Genomic DNA, 19,227 nt, shown 5'->3' with positions numbered 1-19,227 from the left:
AGGGTCAGGACCCGCCCCGGCAGCACCGCCTGCCCCCTCCCCCGGCCCCCGGCTCCCCGAATGCAAATCGCTGCTTTGCCTGGGCCGGGGGCCAGGCGCGGGGGCCCTGCCAGGGGGCGTGGCCCGAGGCCCCCGCCCCGCCGCGCCGCGTGCTCACCTGGGGAGTGTGGCAATCCCGCCGCGCCGAGTGCTGCCCGGGTGGGCGGGAGGGAGCAGCGGAGCGCGCTACGGCTGCGGCGACGGCTCCGGCGGCGGCTCCCGCGGCGGCGGCGGCCGGGGGCGTGGAGGAAGGAGACCCTGGCTTCCCCGGAGGCCCGGCTGGGGCAGCCGCGAGGGGCCTGGGGGGAAGCTGGCTTTGGCCCCGCCTGGGGCAGGATGGTGAATCTGGAACCCATGCACCCAGGTGAGGGGCGGAGGGCGCGAGCTCTGACAGGTGTCACTGTGCTCGGGCAGGGGCGAATGACAGGGGCGCCGCTCTCGGGGGGGTGGGGGGGGTCTTGTTCCCCAGCGGCCAGGAGAGGGCAGTGTGGATAGCGGGTCGCCCCGAGCTGGCGGGCGCAGGGTCCGTCTGGGGGACTTTGGGGAAGAATGAAGGTAGGGGCTACGGTGGAGGGTGGGAGGGCTTCTGAAGCCTCGCATCTGGAGAGCGCTGGCATCTGGAGAGCCGCAGCCCTGTGGGACCTGGACCTGCTGAGCTGTGGTAGTCTCGGGGAAGTTGCCCTGTTCACTGGTTGCAGAAGGGTGGCTCACTGGCTCAGCCAGGGGTGTGGACCTTGGAGTGCAGAAGTGAGGGAAATACGTGTATCCACATGTTGCGTGTTTGGTGTCCCAGGCATTTACGTGAAGTACAGGGAGAGTGGATATTGGTAAGGTCTAGGGGGTGCCTAGGAAAAGTGAGTGGAGCTGGGCATTTACAGAGGCACACCTGGGGCAGGTGCCATGGTGCACATGTATTGATCAGGGCCTAGGGAAGCATGTGTCCGTGTGTGTCAGAGGTGAGTCCACCTGTCCCCATGTGTGTTGGGAGAGGAGGTGGAGCAGACCCCACCCGTGAAGGTGTACCTGCTCCCCTGCTCCGTGAGTCTAGGCAGTGCCGTAGGCTGGTGCGCGGCGGGGCTGGGGAGTCCGCGAGCGGGGGCTGAGCCGGGGCTCTGTGGGACGCACAGGAGGAGAAGCCTGCACAGGGCCCTGTGGGAAAGCGCTTCCACCTCTGCGTCTGGGGGGTGGGGGGGGCAGTGAGAGATACACCCTCTGTGTTCCATGTCCCATGGATTTAGATACCAAGCCCTCCTCTCCTCAGGGGTGGGAACCTAGGCCATGGAAATGCTTTTCCGGGAGTCAGTTTCCCCTGCGTGAAAGGTCTATGGGCATGGAGTGAACCAAGACCCCTCCATTCACCCTGCTGATCCCTCCTTCCACAGCCAGGCAAAGACCAGAGCTACTAATCCTGGAGGTTGGACTTGGTGTTGGGGTGGGCCTTCTGGAGGTCTGAGGGCCTGAGCAGAGACGGACTGACGTGGAGAAAGCTGAGCCTGATTTGGCCATTTCGAACCAGCAACTTGCCTCTTAAAGGGGGCAACACCCAATGAATGACCTTCATTAAGGACTCCAGAGCTGTTGACAGGAATTTTGTTACCTGCTCTCCTTTCTGGAGGAAGAGTGAGGGAGTCAATTCTCATGACCTACCCCAAGGAGCAGGGTAGGCTGGAGGCTTTGGCCCTTGCTGGAGCCGCCAATCCTTGAAATCAAGCAGCAGTGGGTGCACGGGGGAGACCCAGTTTCCCAGACGCAGTCCTGGTGGGGCTGAGTGAAAACCAGCAGATGGTGAGGTGTTAGCTCTGAGCGGATCCCCAGGTGCCAGGACATGCCAGGGAGGGCTCGGTGTGGCGGAAAGAATCATCCAACTGGGTATCATCCAATGGTTGGGGGAAGTCCATTTTCAGACCTCGTAGCACCAGCATGGAGCTGGACATAGCTGGGGGCAGGTCCCGGGTTCTCCTTCCTCCACGTTCCACCAAGAAGGCCTAGGTGTGCATGGGAGCAAAACCTGAAGGCATGCCCCCCAGTGGGAAGTTCTTTAGGACCAAGATCAGAGACTCCCTGGGGGTTTTCCACCTCATTGTCTACTGGAGGCTCCTGCTCTGGGGGAAGTGGGAGGAGGGGGGGGGCAGCTGGGACCCAGCAGGGAGGCCACCTGGGGGCTAAGAGGATCTAGCTGAGAGCAGGAAAGAGAGGGTGAGGTTGAGGTGAGGAGGCCAAGCCCTCCATGCCTGGCCTGGGAGGAAGCTCCAGGCTGACGCTTTTCAGAAGCCCGGGCACCTCCCCCAGCCCTGTCCCCTGCAGGCAGGCACAAAGGGGGTGATTGAGCTAAACCCAGGGTGCGCTGACTCCTCAGGTGAGTTCTCCGTCCACCTGTTTACCTCGGGTGGGTGACCTGAGTCATCTCTCTACATTTGCTTGCCACTGCTTCCCAGCCCGCTTCTGTAGTCTATCTCCCCTCAGGGCTGCCTGGCCTCCCTGTGAGGTTGCCTGGCCTCTCTGTGGTGTCTGGTTCCCCTTTGGAGACCTCAAAGGGATCGCTCAATTTGGGACTTTCTGTGGGGCCTCTCTAACTAGGTCTCCATTTGAGGGCTCCCTTTGCTGGGTCTTCTCAGTGGGCTTTTTAGTCCGGGGTCATCTTTGTAAGGTCTTTCATCAAGGGCCCTGCTGTGGGGTCTCTGAGGGAGGATCTGTCTATGGAGTGTCTCCCTGGGGCCCCTCTCTAGGGTCTCTCAGTCCAGGATCCTCTCTGTGGAAATCTGGTCTCTTCTGAGCCCTACTTTTCCCCTCCCAGTGATCCTGTGTCCTGTGGATGCTTTATAAACAGCACTTGCCCTGTAAATCCCCAGTCCTAGGCCCTTGGGGATTCCCCCTCCATGGATCTACGCAACAGTTTGGGGGGGTTGGAGGGGGAGCAGGGGCACACAAAGTAATGCGTAAGGTCCCCCACTCAGCAGCTCCACAAGCACTGCGGCCCCTGAGTCAGCCCATCTTTTTGCTTTGATAACCTGGGTACCAGCCGTGATTCAGGTTGGCCTGGGACCTCAGCACTTTGTAGAACACCTCTCACGTGGGAGCACAAACACCTGAGCAGGCATGAGGTCACCAGACACAGGGGCACCCAGGCTAAGGAGGGGCTCCTCCCTCCCAGGCCCAATGCAGGTAGATAAGAGTCAGACAGAAAGCTCAGGAGGGAGAGAAGAGATGGAGGAAACAGTGGGAAACAGTGGGAAACGAGCCGGAGGGGGACACCTGGTTAGTCCCAGAGCATCTGTTTTTTGCCCTTTTCCTCACTGTGAGCTGTTCTCTATCAGCGTTGGGAAAGGAGGATCGAGTCTCACAGACTGATACCAGTTCCAGCTCAGGACCATTGGGTTCGAAGGTCTCTTGAGAGGAAGTGCATTTCTCTTGAAGAAGAGGCCAGAAGCATCTCCTCCAGGGGAGAGTTGGAGGCCTGGCTAGCTCAGAAGTAGGACCGGTGGGCCCCTTGAATTCCCTGTGGTAGAAGTGCCTGCAGCAGTGGGTGTGGGAGTCAGGAGGGAGCTCCAGTCCCTTCCGAAGAGATGAAGATGGACAGTAGGAGAGAGAGTAGTGGGCCTTTTGTTTTCCTGGCGTAGCCTGGACCCAGGAGGTCCAGGACATCGTGGACACTCAGCCTGCAGCCTGGGGAAGTGCTGCCCCTTGGACTTTGCTCCTGCAGGTTCACACACACATCCTGGTTCACAGATGTGTAAGGAGGGGTTGCTGCTGGGTCATGCCAAGGCACAGGGAGGTCAAGGCCAGCGGCCAACATTTCGCTCCAGCTTCAGAGGGTGACAGCGCCGGTGAAGCAGATGAGGGGCTGCATCTGGTATCTGGGTTCTTACACGGACCAGCTGAGCCTCCCCAGGGAAGGGAGTGATGGCAAGGAGCCTCCTCAGTTGCCAGCTGAGATTAGAACAGCAGAGAAGCCTGACTGCACCCCACACCTCTCTCACTCACCTCCGGCAAGTGCTGTCCGACAGGCGAAGGGTTATGGCGTCTCGGCGAGTTTCGGTGTTGGCCCATTTTTAGGCTGAGACCCAAGAGCTCGTCCCACCCATCAGCCTCGGCCTCCTACCCAACAGGAACAGGTTCTCAGTGTCTTAACACCCTATGGGAATTAAGAGGTTTTACAGATCATCTCAGCCTGACCCTCCATTCAGACTCAAATCCCTGTCCAATCCCAAAGTGTCACAATGTTGCTCCCATAATGGGTACATCCAATGAGTAGATGTCCTGGAAGAGTGTGGAGCCTTTGACTCCTTCAAAAGTTAATTTTAGACATGATTAGGACTACCTTTTATGCTAATTTAAAAGATCAGAGAGATGGCTTTTGGGTAGAGTTAAAGGTGGTACAGGGAATGGGTGTTGGAGGAGTGTTTGGGTTACAGGCATAGAATTATGGTTTAGCTAAAATATCACCCTTCTTAAACATCAGATGTTTGAAATAAGTTGATTCAGAATACCTGGTCATCATCCCACCCTCACTACCTCTTAAATTCTTCTTGTCCCCATGAGCGTTTTTCCCATGAAGTCAGAATTGGGAGAATGCAGATGGCTTCCCAGGTAAAGGACAAATTACGATACTGCTTAGACAGAAAAACCAAAGCTGTTTACTGTAATGGGAGAAGGGGACTCCGATCGAAGCCTAAGTATCTGTTTAGTTAATTCATTTATCACGTGCTTCCCTTGTACCAGGAACTGTGCCAGGCGGTTTTCATTCAGTATCTTATTTGCTCCTCCCTATAACTCTGGGGAGTATCATTTTTCTCATTTTTTTTTTTAGCTGAGAAAACTGAGGTTCAAATATGTGGCCAGGGTCCCCCTGTGCTAGTTAGGATGGCACTGGGATTAAATCCAGGTCTGTCTGCTGTCAAAACCCATGCTCTGAATTCCCGGCGCCACTGAAGCAGGTTTAAAAGCCCACTGAGAGGGCTTCCCTGGTGGCGCAGTGGTTGGGAGTCCGCCTGCCAATGCAGGGGACACGGGCTCGTGCCCGGGTCTGGGAAGATCCTACATGCCGCCGAGCGGCTGGGCCCGTGAGCCATGGCCGCTGAGCCTGCGCGTCTGGAGCCTGTGCTCAGCAACGGGAGAGGTGGTGAGCACTCACCCCCTCCCGCCCCTTCCCAGCAGTCTCTGACGTTTTCTCAGCACTGCTGAAGGATCCCTATGGGGAAGTGTAACTGAGCCGATCTATAATAGGCAATGCCCAGCTCCAGCGTGGCACTTCATGGGTGGGACGAAGCTAAGCCCATTTCCCCACTGGAGCAGAAAGCGTGGAGTAGCAGAAGCCCTTTGCAGACCTGTCCAGGTGGCCCACACTAGTTACTCTGCATATTCATGCATGACAGACTGTACAAAAAGTTTCAAACTGCAGCAGAAAGGACTTTGGTTAGGCTGGAGAAATGCCTTCTTAAATGTAGTGCACTGAGAGGGGTGGCAAGTGTGGCTGCAGGGTTTCCCGTAGAGGTCTGTAACCACGCAGGACAGCGTGGATGTCTGGGGAGGGCTGTACGGAGCTCCAAGTATTTACCTGGGAGTCATCACTTTGACCGGTCTCAAAACTATTCCTCAAACTACAGTGGCTCCCAAGGTTGCTTACTCCCTCCCCTGCTCCTGGGGTGTTCCAAGGGCTGGAGAACCTCGGGACTCCCCATCTCTGTCTTGCTTGGCATGGCAGTCACCCCTCGTGCACTGCAGTCACTACATCCCCTGGGACCACACTTTAAATCTCTGCAAGAGCCACACATATCATTGCCATAAAAAAAAAAAAAAAGTAGAAGAAGAAGAAGAAATAAAAGTCGGTTTCTTCCTGCTTTTCCTGGGGCGGAGGTCCACCCTTCTCCCTCATCCTGGTCATCTCCAGACCTCAGGCATCCAGACTGTCGACTGCCCAACTACGTGGCCCAAATTAAGACGGGCTGCTTACCCGGGATTGGCTGGGGGGGGGCCGGGTATGCAAATTGGCTCACCAAGACTTTATCTGGTTTGAAAGAGTTAAAGTGCTGCCCCAGAGAAGGGGGGGGCAGGGGGGGTCAACATGATTTGAATAAAATATTCTTCTGTCTTTAACGGCTTCAGTATTTGGGTGGTTTCATAAGGAGAGGAGCTGAGAGTGAGTTAGCTCAAAGTTGTCTCTTTCCTTCTCTTTGCTGACCCTTGAGGAGACTTAGGGGCCTCTTAGGCAGTGGCAGCTGTCTGTTGTGGGTAAATGTTTAATTTATTGAAATGAAGCAGGGCAGAGAGGCCAGACCCGCAGCACTTGGGGGCTGAGACAGGGGGCCTTGTGTAGGTCTTCTCTCTCCGCGGGACACTGACCCGCCTGCCGTCCCTTTCTTAACTGAGAACATTGAAGGAGTAGGAGAGAAGGTAAGGGTTCCCAAGGAGGGCCACACAGGAACTAGGGTTTGATCACCAGACAGTGGGTTGACCTCTGAGAATCAGGCAGAGAATAGAGGCAGGATTGGCTAAAAAAGATGAGAAGGGCAAGCCTTGGTTCAAGGGTGCTCTTATCTCTCAAGGTAGAGTTATTATGAGGGGGAGGACGGGAGATGGATATTTCTTACGCTACTTTAAAAAATAACAGACATTCCCCAAATCCCAAAGGAAATGAGGATGGAGAATGAGGAGCGTTCTCCCCCATTCCCCTCCCTCCGCTGTACCCTTCCCCTTGTTAAATTTTTACCAACTGAGCCTGGTGATAGAAGGAAGTGGCCGTGAACGATGCAAAGGGGAGAGACCCTGCAGTAGCACTGGAGGAAGGGGGAAAGGAGGCAAGTCTGGGACGAGGGGATATGTGCCCCAAGCTTATGAATATTCTAATAGTTGTATGTTTAGGAATCAGGAATCTGAAAGTCTGATGCTTGTTGTAATTACACATTCATCTTCGCTGTTTAGTTAAAGCCACATATGTCATAGCGAGAAAAATTGTGACCTGTTACTAAAATCAGTTGTGTTTTCCCTGCAGATATCAAGATGAGTGGGGATGTAGCAGATTCTACAGTTGCTCGAAGTGCTCTCAGCCAGGTGGAGACAGGTAAGGGTCTTCTCTTCTGGGAAATGAAACAGAAAAGCAAGGGCAGGACATAGTTACTGGAATTCATCGAATAATGGAATAACGTGGTACCTCTTCTGGCTTGGTCTTTCAGCCAATCAGACCCAAAGGGTGGGTCTTAGGAAATGAAGGGATTCCCTAGAGACAGGGGGTATGACCCTGGAGCCTTTGAACAGTAGACATTGGTATACAACGGAACAAAGCCTCTGACACTAGGCTAGGAAAGGGCCAGATCCTTAGAAACAAACAAGAAGTTAGGGAGGAGATTCACTTTTTTTTTTTTCATTTTTAAGTAACATTTGTTTTTTTGCTTTTAGTTTTTTTACTATTTTTTTAATAGATCTTTTTTGCAGTATAATTGCTTCACAATACTGTGAGCTTCTGTTGCACAACAAAGCGAATCAGCCGTACGCATACACACGTCCCCATATCCCCTCCCTCTCGAGCCTCCCTCCCACCCTCCCTATCCCACCCCTCTAGGTCATCGCAAAGCACCGAGCTGATCTCCCTGTGCTATGCGGCTACTTCCCACCAGCCAACTATTTTACATTCCATAGTGTATATATGTCGATGCTACTCTCACTTCGCCCTAGCTTCCCCCTCCCACCCCGTGTCCTCAAGTCCATGCTCTATGTCTACATCTTTATTCCTGCCCTGCAACTAGGTTCATCAGTACCATTTTTTTTTCAAGACCCCTAGAAGCAGCAGGCTGTGTTCCCAGCTGCTACTGACTGACAGAAGGCAGAATGTGTCTCTGGTAGATGGGAACTAAGGCCTTTTAACCCCAGATTTCTCAATAATCCTACTCAAGGAACTAATCAAAGAGGCCCATGTACAAGTGTTCCTCTTCCAAATTACATGCATGTGGGTGGCAAACAGACCCAGAAAGGAGGGCTTGGTGCCTGTAGATGACTTTGCTTTGTGAATAAAAGGAAAAGGAGAGGGAAGAGTTGAGAAGAAAGTTTCATAGCTCTCTCTCTCTCTCTCTCTCTCTCTCTCTTTTTTTTTTTTTTTTACGGTACGCGGGCCTCTCACTGTTGTGGCCTCTCCCATTGCGGAGCACAGGCTCCGGACGCGCAGGCTCAGTGGCCATGGCTCACGGGCGCAGCCGCTCCATGGCATGTGAGATCTTCCCGGACTGGGGCGCGAACCCGTGTCCCCTGCATCGGCAGACGGACTCTCAACCACTGCGCCACCAGGGAAGCCCCTAGCTCTCTCTTTTAACTCCATAGTCCAAACCTTGCTTTGAAAGCTCCATATAATTAAAAAGAACTTGAAGAAAGATGAGCATAAATTGTAACACCACCAAATAACTTTAATAGTATCCCAACAAGACCTCAGTTAGTCTTTCATCTGGACCATTAGAGGCATAGAAATTAGAAGTGGAAGAGAATCGATGTTCCCCAGAGCTAAAATCTTTTCCCACGTCTTCAGGTGCAGTCTAGTTCCATTCTTGAAGCTAAAAGACTCAGGATCAGGGACACGATAATTGGGGGTCTTGTGGAGACACCTGCAGCATACATTTACCGTAAACTCTTCTGCCCCTCCGCCCTCCATTTAGTATTGAAACTGTCTGTTTACACGGGTAGTGGTACACGTTTTATACTTTGCTTTGTGTCTGGGCACAGTTAAGCTTGGAGAGAGTGGGCCAATTGCAACCATTTGTCAATTGATTTATTAGCTGAGTATGTTTCACTAAAGGTCTGTGGAGTGGGGTATCTGTTCTCCCCAGTTGTGAAGAAAATTCCCTTTGATCTCCAGAACTCCAGCAAGGCTTTCATATCAGTTCACCTGATGAGTAGTAATAGGTACATCTCTGCTCTGAACTCTTCCCTAGAGAAAAACCAGAGTCCAGAAGCCTTGATTCAGAAGTTGAGTCACCCCTTCCCAGTAGCAGGCTGGCTAGAGCCGACCCTGTTCACCTGAGCCAGGTATATTGCCCCAGGTATGTGGTGACACAGCTAAGAGAGTGTCCATGAGGGTGGAAGTCCACACTTAACAGGATAGCTCTGGTGCTCTGTTATTAGTTACGGGACCAAGTCAAGACAACTGTGTCAGGAGTGAGAAGGACCTACATGAAACCCTGAAAAGCGATCCAGGAGACAGAGGGAGTTCAGAACCTGGGTGGGGATTAAGAAGGTTAAGGCGTTACAGGCAGTCTCAGCAAGCTCTGGCCTCCTGTCTGGGACTGTGGGAGCTTGAAGGAGAAAGGTTGAAGGAGAAAGAGTCTGAACATAAACTGGGACTTTCAGAATACGAGTGTCATCTCAGTGTCTGCCAGTTCAGAATGTGACCTTGGGCCAGCCGCGTTGCTTCCCTAGGAGGCAGGAACCGATGACCTTTGAAGAGTATGGATTTAGAATCAAACAGACCTGGGGTGAGAATCACAGCTCTGCTGCTGACTGGTTTATGTGATCTGATGAGTTAATTTAGCCTCATCTCTTCTAAAGAGGACAATTAATGTCCATCTTAGAGAGTGGGTTGAGAGTTAGCTGAGATATTTAAAGCCCTTAGCACAGTGCTTGGCACATGACAGCTGCGGTCATCATTTCCTCTAATGGCATCATTAAGATTCTGTAATATACACAACGAGACTTGATGCTAAGTGTTCTGGGGCTGCAGGTAGCTGGGGTGCCCTTCTCCCCTTCACTCAGGCCAAGTGGATCAACCCTACAGGTTGATTTTGTTCCTTCCACCATTCAGGGAAAGATTCTGTGTGGGTCCTCCTCAACTCCAAAGAGACCCTTTAGTTCATCTGTCAGAACGCCTCCATTCCCAGATCCTTCACTTCTAGCGGCTCAGCTTGGTGGCTGGTAGCATCCTTACTTAGGTGACTGTCAAATTACTGCATGTTTTTAAGGGCAAGAAAAAAAGAGGCAGCTAATTAAAGTAACCAAGCTTCCTGGAAAGTCATTCTGACTCATTTTTTACAGAGGAAAACTTATCGTGAGTCACAGCGATTACCAACTTGGTTTAATGGCTTCCTTTGGATTTTTAAAAGGCAGATTCCCCTTCCCAACAGTGCCTGAATTAAGGGGCGGTTTGTCTCTGGGTTTTAAAGAAACTATAAAGAAGGGTGACCTAGAAAGCCCCAGCTCCCTGAGAGCACCCTCTGTGTTGTGTGAAATCCCCAAGGTGCACGAGGTGGGAGCTGGGAAAGGGAAGTGAATTTCCCCTCCACGCTGGCCAGGACTGCAAAGGAGAGCGTTCTCCAGTCCAGACACAGACCTCCCGGTTGGTAGAGACCTGGTAGGGCAGCTAGCTCATCCTTTCCTTTCCTTCGGTCTATGAGGAAGCCGAGGCATGGGTGGACAGAGGAGAAATTCAGTGTCTTTGTGACAGCGCTTGGGACCAGAGAAGGCTCCCGACCCCCTGGCCAGTGTTGTTTCCACACCCTGCAGAAGACTGAAGCCAAGCTGTTTCTAGATTTCTGAACTATCAGCTTTTCTATCCTTCCTCTTACTTCCCGTTTTTACTTTTCCTTCCTTCTTGAGGCTGACACCAATTTTTTTTTTTCCGGTTCTCAACTGAGTGGTTGATAAGAACATAGCCTTACCCACATTTCAAAAGCTCCCAGCTCCATAACTGACCATCCCCAAGCACCCAAGCAGATAACCCTGTGACTTTTGACCACTCTGGTCACAGTGTAGCCTCCTACACAGGGGAGGACAAATACGGTGGGCTTGAGAAGAAGAAGGGAAAGGCCAGTCACATCCACGGAGCCTCCTTCCCATATTCAGGCCCATGGAGCCAACTGTACATGCATTACCTCCTTTAATTCTTACAATTGCCATTTTTATCAATGAGGAAATTGTGGCTCAGAATGAGAAACTAACTAGCCCAGGATCACACAGCTTCTAACCAGTAATCAAGCTCAGTCCTGACTGCAGGCTGTTAGCTCCCTGCAGGTTATTGGGCAAATGTCTTCCCACCCAGACATTTATTTTCCTCCCCATTAAGGAGGGTTTCGGGCTGGATAGCCTCTAAGGGCTGAATTTTTAAAGATGTGTATGCAGTTCTGCTTTTCCATATTCTCTGCCATCAGTTCCCACACCGTGCATTTGTGTGGGGACTTCCTCAGCCCTGAGTTCTGCCCGTCTACCCCGTCACCTCCCTCAGCCCCTATATCCCCTCCTTCCACCACCCTTCTCAGCCCGCTCTCCTTCTGACACCTCCAGCTGCCTTGCTCTGTTCAGGCTCCATCCTCTTCTCTGACCTCGCTGGCAGTCCTCGCTTGTGTCAGACCCTGGGCTCAGAAAGATGACGAAACAGTCCCTGTCTTCCAGGGGCTTTCCTCCAGGGCTTCATGGTGGAGTGGATCACAGGGCCAACCTGTGTTTGGAAGAGCACGTTCAAACAGTGTATTTGGACTTTACAACAATTCTGTGAGTGTAGATGGCACCATCCCACTTTGCAGACGGGGAAATTGAGGCTGGTTAGCTGATTTCCCCAAGGTCCTGTATCTAGCAAATGACAGAATTAAACTTGGGTCTTTCTAGTGACTATTTACCCAGAGATGGTGGTGGGAAGACTGGGGACCAGCACAGGAAACCAGGGACAGAGGACACAAGAGAGTGGCAGCATCAGGGAGATGCCAAAATTATGGCAGGTGGCTCCAGCCAAGGGGCTTGGCTCTCCTCCTTGGCCAGAGGAGAGCCAAGCCCCTGCTGGGGGGATTGGTCTCATCCAAGAGGCAGAAGCCTTGTCTGGTGCCAAAATGTGCTTGCTGGGGAAGAGAGGGAAAGAGCTGGGGTCCACTTACTCCCTTTGGTGAACTGTGGAGAGTGAGAATCTGGCCTTGGAGAGAACTGTCTCCATCTCTTCTCTCATCCTGAGCCAGCCTCACCAACACACCAGCCCCGGCTCCCCGCATTCTGCAGGCTCAGTTGTCATTGGTGCAGTGGGGGTTTGCAGGCCCAGATGACAGTGGAGCAGACGACTTAGGACCCTTGTCCTGCTCAGAGATCTGGGAAGGAAGGTCTCCACGAGGGGAGCCCAGGGGAGGAAAAGGGGAGCAAGAAGGAAGGGGGTGGGGACCGGACTCTGTTCAGTCATCCCTTCCTGCTGCCCTTCTTCTTTGCTTCAGTTGCCTATCTGAGAGGTGAAATGGCTCACCGTGTCCCACCGTCTGGAAGGACCATCCAGGGGAGTTAGCTGTGTGGGGACCCTTTGCAGAAAGTCTCCTCACTTAAATCTGGCAACTTTCTGCATGGTTTTAAGACAGAATGGACACGATTATATAGGGGAGCCCAGAGAGGTTAGTGATTCTCCTTAAGGCCCAAAGAAATAATGAGTAACTGACCCAAGAAGAGAAACCCCGTCTTGGTCAGTTCATTCCTGGGACCTCGCCATCTCCACCCTACTGAGTCCCCAAGAAAAGAGCTAAGGATAAAGAAACTGCGTCTCACTGCGACGAAGAGGTGCAGTTCCAGGCAGAAACGGGTGGAAGGCTCTAGAGACGTGTGTGGGTTTTAACCCAAATGTTTATGGAATAAAACTATTCTTTCAATGACAGAGAGGACGAGAGAAGTCTAGGAAGTACCTGGGATGAGGTGAGACTTGGGGGAAGGTGCAGAACAGTCTCCTATCGACAGCTCTTTCTAAATGAGACACACGGGCGCACGCGTGCGTGTGCACGCACACACACACACACACACACACACACACACCCTTTTATGATTAAATAACAGAGTGGGTGTGAAAGCACTTTGCAAAGTGTATGTCACCACACAAATACAGTCCATCATTAGGTTGATAATTATCAGAAACGTTCAGGAGACAAGACAAAGCTCTGTCACTGAGCAGTGTGGGACAAGTCTGCTTGTGCCTTAGACTCGAGTTTCCTTGTCATAATATGGCGGGAGAGAGGGCTTGAGGGAGTAAAGTGAAGAGAGTGAGCTGGGTGGGCTCTAGGATTCAAGCCTGGTGACTCTGGTCCTGTGCCTTGGTCTGTACCCACTCTCTCCCTTACCTCACCTCTCTGGAGGACAAAAAGGAAGCCACAGCCCCTCCAGATGTCCAGGGGGAACTGATAGGAATCCCTGGATTCTGAGAGGATATCTTGTCCATACCCCTCTCTTCCTTTGAAGCCATTTCAAAACCATCCCTGGAAAATAAAGGATCCTGTTCTTAGAGCTATTTTCCCCTCATTTATCTTCCATCCTTAAGAAAAGCTAACCCCACAATTTCTCTTGGCCACCTATTCTTGTAGGATACAATTCTCAGTGTCGGAAGTCCTTTCCGACTGGCATAAGCCCCTTGCCCCTGGTTCTGGCCTTCTCAAACCAGAGTGGCTTCCATCTCACCATGTTTCCAGTTTCTGTGCAGGGAGATGAGGAGGTACTAATTCACCATCCAGGCTTCATACCGTGGCTGTGTGTGCCAGAGGTCTCGGGAGAGCAGCCTGTGACGTCAGGAGGTACCTGCCTCTAGCACACAGAGAACCTCTGCAAATAAAAGAATTACTACAGCAGCTCCCACCTGTGCCACACTTTCTCGCCCATCTAGTCCCAAACCCAAGCCCACAGGGCAGGACCATGCTGCTCAGGTGAAAGTGTTGTGAAGTGTTTTTAATAGCAGTGTTTTTTTATATGTTGCTTGAAATCAGGAGGTTTATAACACATTCATGTCCCGAAATGGGTCAAGATACTTTAAAGTCTAAGCATACTATATATGAGTGTGTTACGAGTGTGTATGTCACAATCTCAAGAGGGGTAACAGTCCATATGGACAAATTAATACTTGCCTCTGGGTAGCAGGTACGTTTGTAAATATAAAATTATGTTAAACCTTAGCACCAGGGCAGGTAAATGAGCCAAGTCCTGCCTGACACCCGCCCCTCTTCCTTTCGGAGGTCTCTTTAAGGAAGGCCACCTTCCCCACCCCAGCTGCCATCTCTGCAGCCCCCAGAAGAACATGGACCTCCTTTTCTCTCTAGCCTAAGAGGGAACAAAGCGAGGGGGCCGGGTGGGGGGAGGCATCTGTGTGCTGTCTTTTACCATCTGGAGTTCCGCTTGGTTTCATCAGCCGTCATTCCTTAGGGCACCGCTTCAAACAATGTGGGCTGCAGGACCGGTCGTTTTATTTCCGGTCTGTCACAGAGCAGTCCACAGTCCCACCGTGCAGGACTGGTATGCAGCTCGTACCCACCACACACATTCAGCAGGGCCCAGACTTGTCCCCACTGCGTCCACAGGGAGCGCTCACTAATGACTAATGACGTACTTGGGGTGCTGTGAACATTTCTAAATTCTTACTCTCTGTGTTTGGACGCATCTGGTCTCCGACGTTAATGAACAGTTCAGACCAGCCTGGCTGTTGGACCACACTTGGAGGTGCCCTGCATTAGATGATAAGAGTGTACATAAGAATGCCCCTTTCCTTTGGCATCCCGTGGGCAATGGATACATCTTATGACCTTCTTAGCATCCCTCCTACTCCCACTGTCGGTGCCGTGGGGGCAATGATGGGGAGATCCAGCGGGAGAGGTCGGTCCCAGGCTATCCTTTGCTTCCAGGGGTGAAATGACAACCACCCCCCACCCGCTACCAACACACACACACACACACACAGAGGCCCTGAGCAGCGTCCAGAGACTCAACGCTGTAGCTTCTGGGCCTTAGCCCTTCACTAAGGCGCCCAAGTTGCAGCCCCCCTCCCTCATAGGCTGTGAGTAAATGCTTTTGGTCTCTTGGGTCCACCCTCCTCCTTAAGAAACAGTTACAGCAATGAACACCTGGTGTGGAAAAATGCTGAACAAGTGGAAAAAGAATTTGAAAAGAAATGAACAGCCAAATTAAGGTTACGTCTTAGGGCTTGAGGAGCAGCCCCAATCCGGACAACTGAAATGCAGTTACACTCCGTCCGCCCCACTCCCAAACACACAGACACACACACGCCCAACTCACACTCACGTGCAAACACACAGGACTCACACGATCCCCACCTCGAAGCCCTCAGGGCAGGGTGGGCAGTCTGGCGGTGGGGTACACCCACTGACAGTCTTCCTTTCTGGTCAAGGCTCTATCAAAGGCAGGCTGGGGTGGTCGGGGGTGTTTGTGAAACTACAGGAGGGGCAGGGGAGACGGAAGTTGGAGTCTCTGCCCGCATTTGCTAGTGGGTCCCCCTCGGGAAGGGAAGGGCTCTGCCAGGATGACCCATCCTTAGGAAGAGCTGCTGAGGGGAGAAGCAGGTGCAGCTCCCCTTGCCTCCTCTCACTCCCCACTCCCCACAGCCAAGGGGAAGAGGGGCAGACATGTCCTTAAAAGGGAAGCCGCATGAGGTCAACCCAACTGGGGCTGCTTTCCTCTCATTGGAGCCTGAGGGTCTGGTAGGACAGGACTGGGGAAGCTGAGCGGATGACCAGAGTCCTCAAAAGAGGCTGAATTTCATTTCTAGGGACTTCAGCCACGGGCAGTTCAAAGTCCCCTCCTGGATTCTCCATGGGCTTAGAGCTGACTGTGGGGGAGCTTTTGGGTAACAGCAGGGCCCTGGGAGACTCAGGGAGGGCAGGCCTTTGTGCCAAGCTCGGAGCACGGAAACAGAGCTGCGGGCATCTCCCCAGAAAGTACTAGTGCTGTTGACTCAAAAAATAATAGGTGTTAATTTGCATGGCATTTTACATACAGGTTCCGTGCCCTGCTTTCCATCTCCTATCACTGGCACCACCGAAGCCCTCTAGGTCTCTCCTCTCCTGTCACCCCCCTCTAGGAGCATCGCTGTGTCCTCCAGACTCCAGAACTTCCTCACCACCATCTAGCCCATCCTCGGATTAGGCTAGGCTGAGAAAAAAACAGCGGTTGGTCTCGCTTGGGTGAGACCAAATCTGGGTCCAGATTTGCACTAGAGAAGCAGGCAGGAAGCCTGGCGGGTCTGGGCCCCGTTGGGCACCTCGGTGAGGGGTGCCCCACCTGCCTGCTGGGAAGAGGAACAAAAAATCTAAGCCAGAGAGCCCAGAGAGGGGCCAAAAGGAGAGGAAACCCAGTGGTTGCTATGACGATGGGGTCCTGGCACCCAATTTGCATAGGGCAATGATTTCCATACTGCTGGGTGAATTTCCATATCCCTGCCTCAAAGCCTGTTGGGGCAGGGAGTGGGGAGAGGGGAGAGGTCATTTGAAATTCAAATGAGGATGATTAAGGTTCTCTTGAGAAGGGAAGCACGCACAAAAAGGGTTAAGCCTGCTGGGAAATGTCTGCTCTGGACCCCAAGGTATCAAAGGGAGGTAGCACTGGGCTGGCTGCTCCCACCCTGTCCCTGTCCCCTCCCTTCAGGCCCCTGGAGGCCTGAGGGTGGTTGGCTGAGTGGGGTATTAGTGACCTCCGCCTCTCGGGAGAACCAGCTGGGTCCCCATCCCCACCTAGCCCCAATTCAGTTTACCCCAGTGTCATAAGGATGCTTGGGCTCTTAAGGACCATTGAGTGAGTTCTGGTCCTGGGCTCAGGCCTGTCTCCCTCTGCTGACAACAGACTAGTCATCTCAGTTTTTCTACCAGTGAAACTGGAAAAACAGTCTGCACCTTCTCGTTTGGCTGAGGAGATGTGAGGAGAGATGGAATCTGGACTCATCTCTACCATGAACCTGTGTCAGCAAGTCACCTCCCTTCTTCAGGCCTGAGTTCGTGCATTGGACGGAGGGTCTGAACTTGAGAGTCTCTAAGATCACTTCCGGCTCTAAGATGCTGAGATCTGTGAGCACATGCTGACCCTTTGTGCTCACTGGTTATTATTTGAAAGATGGGAGTTGCTGTACCTCTCAGTTCCTGTAACGTGTTAGGAAGGGCACTGCTGCCCCCAGCTTACCAAGGTGGAGGCATTAAGCGCATAGACTTTGGAGCCAGAGTCTGTATTTGAATCCCAGCTTTTCTACTTACTAGTTATATGACCTTGGGCTGGTTACTTAATGTCTCTGCTCGGTTTCCTAGACTGTAAAATGGAGGTAATAACAGGGATAGGCTCCTAGAGTTGCCGTGAGGATTTTTTTTTTCTTTTTTAATATTATGGAGAGTAAGGAACTTTTTTTTTATTATTTTTTTGGCTTTTTTTCTTTAATAAATTTATTTATTTATTTATTTATTTAGGGCTGCATTGGGTCTTCGTTGCTGCACGCGGGTTTTCTTTAGTTGCGGCAAGCGGGGGCTACTCTTCGTTGTGGTGCACGGGCTTCTCATTGTGGCTTCTCTTGTTGCGGAGCACGGGCTCTAGGCACACGGGCTTCAGTAGTTGTGGCACGCGAGCTCAGTAGTTGTGGCTCGCGGGCTCTAGAGCGCAGGCTCAGTAGTATGGCACACGGGCGTCGTTGCTCCGCGGCATGTGGGATCTTCCTGGACCAGGGCTCGAACCCATGTCCCCTGCATTGGCAGGCGGATTCCTAACCGCTGTGCCACCAGGGAAGCCCCTGCTGTGAGGACTGAATAAGCCAACGTGTGTAAGATGCTTAGAGCAGAGCCTGCCATACAGTAATGCCATTTGCCAGTATTAGTATCAGAAGGACAGAGTGTCCACACGTGACCCAATGGCCAATCTAGGGACCCTCTATTAGGAATATGGGCTGTCTCCTGAGTAGACCTACCTGTGAGTTCGTTCACTCATGGCCAACACACTGTCCTATCCACCTGCGCTTGGGAGTGGGAAGCGTGCTTTGGTGAAGGACCCTCAAACAAACTGACTCCAGGCGATCAGGAAATGGCCGGAAGAAGGAGAGGGAGTTGGTGGAAAGACCCCTCCTCCCAGGACCCAATGTTTAGGGATGGTACAGATTCAAGGAGACTAGATGATGTTTATAGTTCTGGAAAAATCTGAAGGTCTTTTTTCCCCCTTATTAAGTTTCTGTGGCAACTCCATATGTGTTTTCATTTGGAGATAGTATGTCAATATATACTGTGGTGTGGTCAGCCTTGGCTGGTGGACAGACGTGGGCTTGAGTTCCTACTCAGCAATTTACTAATCAGTAACCTTGGGCAAGTTGATTGACCTCTCTGAGCCTCAAGTTTCCTCATCTGTAAAATGGGGATAATAAGAGCACCTACTCATAGGGTGGTTGTGAGGATTAAATGCTCTCCTGTTTATAAAATGTTTAATACAAAGCTTGGTGCCTAGTAAATGCTCAATAAATGTCAACTATTAATTAATCCCTATTATTTGAAAATAGTGTTCTCCTGCCAAAATGTTTGAAAATTCTCTGATCTAGTCCCATTCTCCTATTTTATGGGGAAAGAGAGTGGGGTCAGAAAAGAGGAATGACTTTCTCAAGGTCACAGCAACGGGTTGAGATCCCTGTTTCTTTAAAAGCCCTTTCCTTACCCTAGAGGCAGTCCTCTGTCTTTTGCTTTTGTTTCCTTGTTTTGTTGGACAAAGTCTCCCCCCTCCCCATCACCCTTCCCTCAGAAGTGGCCCCTCCAGCCCTAGGAACACAGGCCCCAGAAGGAGAGGAAGCTACGTTACCCTGCGTGAGGGAAAGGGCATGGCATGGTGTCTGGATGCGGAAGACGGCTGTGTGACGTTAACCAGCCCCGCCCTCTCTGAACCTCAGTGTACTCACTGGTGAAACAGGAGTTCTGGAATCCCGGCCCTGTAGAACTCACAGGCGGGCGAGACTCTAATAAGGACTGGATATGAAAGTGCACTGCACAGAAAGGAACAAACCCAGTGCACGCCCCAAGACCCATACGTGTTGGCCAGCGCACCAGCCCTGCAGCCAGAGCCCTGAGATCCAACTTCCTTTCCTCCAACTCAGGTGCCATGGCCCAGACTCAGTTTCCTTATCTGTAAAACAAGTTGTGAGGCAGGAATGAAACAAGAGTGTATCTGTGGCAGCTCTCAGAAGTGAGGGTTGTTCTACAAATGTGAGATAGCATCTCCCATGTAAGCTTTCTTACCACACACGTGCCCCTCTGAGCGGCACAAAGGACGTGCCCACGTGAGGACCAGCGCCCGGCTGCACGCCCCTCTCGGTAGCTATTCCTGCTCTCCCCACCCACCCTTCTCACCCCCACTTCACTCAGTCCCGGGAAGGGGGTGGCAAAGTGTCTCTTACCAACCTTAAACCTCTTTGAACCTCTTCCCCTCTCAGGGATGGGCAAGGAGTAGAGAAGGGGCTGGTCTGGAGGTGACCTT

At 52.2% G+C, this 19,227-nt stretch overlaps 1 protein-coding gene across 1 annotated transcript in view; it reads left to right on the top strand.

The window, feature by feature from the left end:
• Positions 1 to 314: 314 nt before the first annotated feature.
• POU2F3 (POU class 2 homeobox 3) overlaps positions 315 to 19,227 on the top strand; it is a 79,510-nt gene continuing 60,597 nt past the window's right edge. Inside the window, exons 1-2 of the mRNA XM_032640489.1 lie at positions 315 to 403; positions 7,028 to 7,096. Of these exons, the coding sequence (XP_032496380.1) occupies positions 376 to 403; positions 7,028 to 7,096 (97 nt within the window). The 5' untranslated portion in view covers positions 315 to 375. The remainder of the gene's footprint in view (positions 404 to 7,027; positions 7,097 to 19,227) is intronic.

Source organism: Phocoena sinus, chromosome 8 (genome assembly GCF_008692025.1).
Source record: "Phocoena sinus isolate mPhoSin1 chromosome 8, mPhoSin1.pri, whole genome shotgun sequence".
Classification (NCBI taxonomy): domain Eukaryota; kingdom Metazoa; phylum Chordata; class Mammalia; order Artiodactyla; family Phocoenidae; genus Phocoena; species Phocoena sinus.
This window is presented reverse-complemented; position numbering and strand designations above follow the sequence as displayed.